This window comes from Nomia melanderi, chromosome 8, assembly GCF_051020985.1.
Source record: "Nomia melanderi isolate GNS246 chromosome 8, iyNomMela1, whole genome shotgun sequence".
In the NCBI taxonomy this organism is placed as follows: Eukaryota; Metazoa; Arthropoda; class Insecta; order Hymenoptera; family Halictidae; genus Nomia; species Nomia melanderi.
Genome location: NC_135006.1, coordinates 7,854,664 through 7,860,419, shown reverse-complemented (window position 1 = coordinate 7,860,419; position 5,756 = coordinate 7,854,664). Strand labels below are relative to the sequence as shown.

Genomic DNA, 5,756 nt, shown 5'->3' with positions numbered 1-5,756 from the left:
TTTTATAAGTGACATTGCAATGAAATAGAGAATAATGAAGAAACAAGTAAAGAGGATAAAATAATACCGATTCTGAAAAAAGATATTACTTTTTTTATTTAAAGATCAACACTTTTACTTTTTCCATATACAATTAATTAAAATATTGTGGGCAATAACAAAGGAAGGAAACAAATAATTTTGCACTGTCGCAGTTTTTAGAAAATGGTTCATTTATTTTCGCTAGAAAATAATATTCAGTCATCGATCCTTGTATAAATATTCAATTAGACGAGATTCATCATACTTACATGAAACTGGGGTTGAAAATGCATGCAAGAATCAAGGTTCATGCATTTAATGAGAAAACTAATGAGCCGAATAACACCTGCCACTTATAACGTGTCCCCAACCAAGTACTGCTTCTATATAAGTACCTACTTCAAATACTGTTACACAACCGGAACTTTCACAGATTATTTAAAAGAAATAAAATATTAATTTAGAAAAATGTGTGCATATACTTTTCATTTTGTAAATTATTCATGTATTTCCGTTTTGTAAACATCACATTATAATTAAAGTTAAAACATTTTCTTCAGTTAGGACTTTTCAATTTTTTATTATAATTAAAGTTAAAACATTTTCTTCAACTATGACTTTTCAATTTTTTATTACCACAAAATTGCAATTAACTAAATTTAATAACAAAATTAGATATTTCTGTACTTTCTTAACATTCTAGTCACATAAAATGAAAAACACAAATTTCATATGTTGAAAATGATAAAATTTGATATTCAATATCAAATTTAATACAATATAATTAGACATGAAATATTGAAATTGAGTAGTTCTATCCCTTCATTGGCGTATTATTTCAATCAAATACAGTCCAAAATATAATCAACGTTTCCTTAGAAAATTATGAACATACGTAGTGAAAAATTTATCGAGTGCAAAGGGTTAAATATATTAATTGAATCGATAACGATAGTAGATAAAGTAATACAATCTCACAGTAATGAAACGATAAGATTAATTTTAACAGTTTTAAACACTATCGAAGCTTTCACCTTGTTGCGTAGAAAACGACCTTAAGTGACGTATAACTCGAATTATCTCGATAATCAATCAATAAAGTTACTTCGTAGAAGCGTTGTAAACGAGAAACCATCTCATGGCTTTCTCCACTCTAAGATTCCGACTTCCTTCCCAGGAGTCTTATCAAAATTTCAGGAGAATTCGCTGATTCGCTTGGGAAGCATCGAATGAACCTTCGGGGGCACTCGACTTACAATTTTTCTGCGATACATCCAACCAATGCTATTACTTGTTTCTGACAAATTAAAGAATGTACAGTAGGCAGTGTAAGAATTACCGTCTTCATTGGACAAGATTTAACCCTCTGCACTCGAGAAGCGAATCTCAGTCGTCATTTCATTATCGAAATAAAGCAATATTATAAAATTAGATACTTAACATTGAAATAGAATAATTATGTTCATTAACATATATGATTTTCTTTATATTAGCTTTGGGAAACGTCCTCGATATTTCATTAGAAAGTGATGCACGTTTATAGCAAGAAAATTTGTACAGTGCAAAGGGTTAATTTTCACACCATTGACCATTCATCTTTGACCGTCTGAAAAGAAAAAGAGTACTTTATTGTACTTATTAATTATAAAATAAGTCGTGAGAGCGAAATCATACAATTTTGAAAGAATAGATTCATTTCTTCTGATGCTTTTTGATATCTAGCTATTATATTAATTAATATATAATTACATGACAAAATTTTTGGGTGCATTTTTGGTTTTGTATGTTAATAGTTGTTTTCCTCGTGTATTATAATTTCTGTACTAGGGAAAAATATGCCATATATTACTTTTACCTAATGTTCGATATCAGCTCAAAACTAATGATATAATTATATAACTTCTGTATTATAATAAAAGTGAACTAAATTTATTTCACCTATGTATTGTGATGTTTTAAAAATAATTAAATGTAAACTACGAGAAGATAGTAATAAAGAACATTCGTAAGAATGAAATTTATTTTGTAAGAAGTGTTTAACGAAATTTTTCGATGAATATTTTTTAACATCTACTAAACATTTAGCAATAAATATCGTTATATGGGAATGTTGGGTGGCAGTCAGAGGGTGAAGTAAAGTCGAGGTCACTTCTTGTCGCTGACTCATGGAATAATGAACCCCTCCCATTGGACGACACTCACAGACTCGACACGTTAGTGGAATCCTGACCACGTTTTTCAAGAACCTCTTCCACTGTAACGATTTCCAAGACTAAATTTCTTTTCTATTATATTATCCTACAGAATAAAATTTCAAAATTGAAATTACAAAAGGATTTGGATGAATTTAAAGATTTAACATAGATGTAGGTCTTTGAGTAGAATGTTTAATGCGTGTATTTCAGTTTTATCGAAGGTACAAATTTCTAAATTAAACATTTTTTGTGTACTTAGATTTTATTGTAAATCTTTAGTTTTTAAAATAGACTGACATATTCGCGTAAATAAGTGTATCGATTACTTTAAAAATTGTTTAAGCACGTTTAAATGCCCATAACGTAATAAAAATAAATATCATTGTTCTTGTAAAACCTCTTTTGGAAGAAAATTATAAAAACTTATAAATAAAATTCCACTTTTTAGTTGTAGTATATAAATGAATCATAAGAAATAAAACTACACTGTTTATATAACAAATGAATATAAGATTTCATACAATATCTCATCTTTAATCGATTAAATAGATATTTAAAAACATGCTCTGTATGTCATTGAAAAAATTCACACTAAATTATATCTTAGTTATTTGTTCCTACAATTTTTGTTTCTAAAAATGATCGCACACTTCTTTTATAAAAAATGGTATTTAATAATTTCAACTTATATAATAAATTACTAAGAATAATATTCGTATTGTGTCTTTGATAGGGTGTAAAGAAAATCATTGATCGTCTTGAAAGGGTTTCTAAGTGAGTAGTAAATAGGAGATATAAATACAAACGAATAAAGGATCTAGGAAACGCGATGAAAACGGACGAGAACAGGCGAAAACAAATCAAGAGAGACCACGACGAAGACCGAGTGGTCGGAAGGAATTGGATATTGCTGACAAAAATAGGGAACCAAGGGAAGAAAAAAAGGAAGGATATCAATGGCCATCGAGCCACTTTGCCACGACAAACTCGGGTGAGTGACTACCCTCTCTTCACACGTTGATAAAACTGTCACAGGAATCCGAGTCTATCGATCTCTATCGTCGACATTATCAATGGATATTCAAACTCAACTGCGTGACTTAATCTTGCACCAAGTATACATATAAAGTATAATTTTAAAATAATCGAATGTTAAGAATGTATGCTTAGTTAGTGTTTGGATGGTAAAGGTAAATTGTCTAAAATGAGGTCCCTTGAGGAATTAAAAAATTAAAACTGTGATAGATAATTAATGGGAGTTCCTATATTTTGGAAGAATGAATGTTTCTAGTAAAATATAAACGAAATTTTTCGAAAATAGTTTCTAAGTTAATCTTACTTGATTGGTTTAAATAAATGATTTAATTTTTGTATAGACTGATTGTAAATCACAGCCAAAAAGAAATAATGCTTCAACAAGGTTGCTTACTTTTTAGTATCCTATACCATTCGTTTGTCCTTCTTATAATTTCGTTAATATTCTAATTTTAATGCTATCTGTGTATCAATGCAATAAGCAGGAACAGATCAAAATATCAATTTTGTTGACATTGAAAACAAGAAATTATTCAGAAGGTTTTAAACTCACAATAATATATCACATTTTTGTCGATAAGATAAGTATCGCAACAATTTCTGACAGATCGGACTAATGACAATTGTTGATTATAATAATGGTCTTTCTCCTATTTCTGAGTTCTCAAGAAAAAAGCTGTTGTGAAACTTTCTTAGATTAATAGAATACTAATTAATATTATTAATAATATCAGTTATTATTGATTATTAATATTAGTAATATTACAACATATCAATAACATTAACAATATAACATTATTAACAACATTAATCACTATTAATTATCAATATCATTAATAGCAACATTAGTATTCAATTAATCCAAGAACATTTCACAAAAGCTACATTTTCTTAAGAACTCAGAAACAAGTGTGAAACTACTATTATTCAGAGTGACTTAGTTCTTAATCTTCTTTCATGTTCAGTTTTTGACTGTTTCGAATACTCTCGTTGATCTTTGGGCGACGTAGCGTCGAAGTATTCGTGAAGTCAAGAATCCTTCCCCACAACGGTTTCACTCTAGGAACTAAGGACGTTCCCCCAGACCTCTGCTCTTGCACGTGATGACTGCACAGGACGCATCCCGCAGGTGCACCCACCTTTAACTCCGGTGTTCCTTGGTCCTTAATTCCGGAAGTGGTGCAATGGTAACGATACCTTGCTCCTGTTGCTGGCTGGATGTTTCTTGACACTGTCGTCTCTTCAGTATCCACATGGCTGGTACTATTCGTGACAAGAGATCGATCGAATCTTGCAACTTTAAGATCAAGGGCGGCCACAATGTTAGCGATCTTATTTATTTCAAACTGGATCTTCTCCATATCAGCTTTCCAGGCTTCTGTAATTCTTTCCTCGAACTTGTCAAATTCGAAGTGAAGCATGTCGTCAAACTGTTGAATTAATATATCTTCGCGTGAATCCTTGAATGGCCGCGAGTGACAAGAACAGTCCAAGAATCTTCCATTGACGAATGGATGTCCAGTGGTAAGCAAACAATCAGGATGTGCGTTTGTATTGCAGGAAACACAGAAGATGAGTTTCATTGCACAGGTGCCACAGATTTTGCACACATTCGAATCCATGTTTAACAATGTTTAGCTTCAGCGCCCTATGTATTATCGACGGTGTACACCAATTTTGGTAGGAGAATAATTATTTGTGACACACGGGGTTACCGATAATGATTCACGTTACAAAAACAAAAGTGCAACGAAATGCTAGTAAAATATATAAAAATTAGCAGAACCTTACATAATATATTACTACAAATATTTTACGAATAGTTAATACACTTTGTAAGTAACTTAACCAAATTTCTTCAAGGTGTTGTACAAGTTAATGAAATAGGTATTAATTAAAACGTTAATTAAAACACGTATAGAAGAAAGTAATTTGAAAATAAACTGAAAACTGATTTAAAATGAATGTTATTGGAGAGCGACGCGTAAGTGCGACACGTCTGTCTCTTACGACGATTAAACACATTATCTGGTATTGCTTGAGCATATCGGGACTGATAACTGCTATCAAATCTGCAGCTATCGCAGCATTCATCAGGAAATCAATGGAACGAGCAAACGGTAATTGTACAGGTAGGAAGAGAGAAATTTCCTGGTCGTGGATGCGCGTTCGATGTATGATAACTATTTTGAGCCGATAATTAATGTTATCGGAGGCCGTACGATTATGGAATTCCTGTGGGGAAACTTTGCAATAGATTTATTTAAATGTTCGAACATTTCGAGAAGTATTTGGAAAACACTAAGTTAAGTGAAAACAATTTTGAATAATTCTTGTTTTCCTTATAATTTTTATGTTTGTTTTTGTGAGCTAGGTTTAAATGTTTCCTTCCTATTTTTAATTATATATTATTGTGTATAGAATTGTGTAAACCTTTTATATCGACAGTAACGGTTATGCCTTGCCTCGTAAAATCTACTGACTGACCATAAAATGGCCTACAGA

At 31.1% G+C, this 5,756-nt stretch overlaps 1 protein-coding gene across 2 annotated transcripts; it reads right to left on the bottom strand.

Moving 5' to 3' along the window:
* Window positions 1-549: 549 nt before the first annotated feature.
* Window positions 550-5,262, bottom strand: LOC116426415 (uncharacterized). Of its 2 annotated transcripts, none has more exons than XR_004234904.2 (2): window positions 3,805-5,262; window positions 550-1,627 (listed from the first exon to the last, which is right to left on the bottom strand). XR_004234904.2 is itself a non-coding variant. In XM_031975295.2 (2 exons), the coding sequence occupies exons 1-2, from the start codon at window positions 4,871-4,873 to the stop codon at window positions 1,598-1,600; spliced, it is 513 nt and encodes a 170-aa protein (XP_031831155.1). In that variant the 5' UTR covers window positions 4,874-5,262; the 3' UTR covers window positions 550-1,597. The 2 variants fall into 2 exon arrangements, 1 of the variants encoding a protein (XP_031831155.1); XM_031975295.2 differs by having other exon boundaries at window positions 4,391-5,262.
* Between the last annotated feature and the right edge of the window lie 494 nt (window positions 5,263-5,756).

Bases quoted from the DNA above. Each gene is read 5' to 3' on its own strand.
- LOC116426415 (XM_031975295.2), bottom strand. From the start codon at position 4,873: ATGGATTCGAATGTGTGCAAAATCTGTGGCACCTGTGCAATGAAACTC. The intron at 1,628-4,390 runs GTGGGTGCACCT...TTTTCTTTTCAG, and splicing joins AAGGAACACCGGAGTTAAAG to ACGGTCAAAGATGAATGGTC.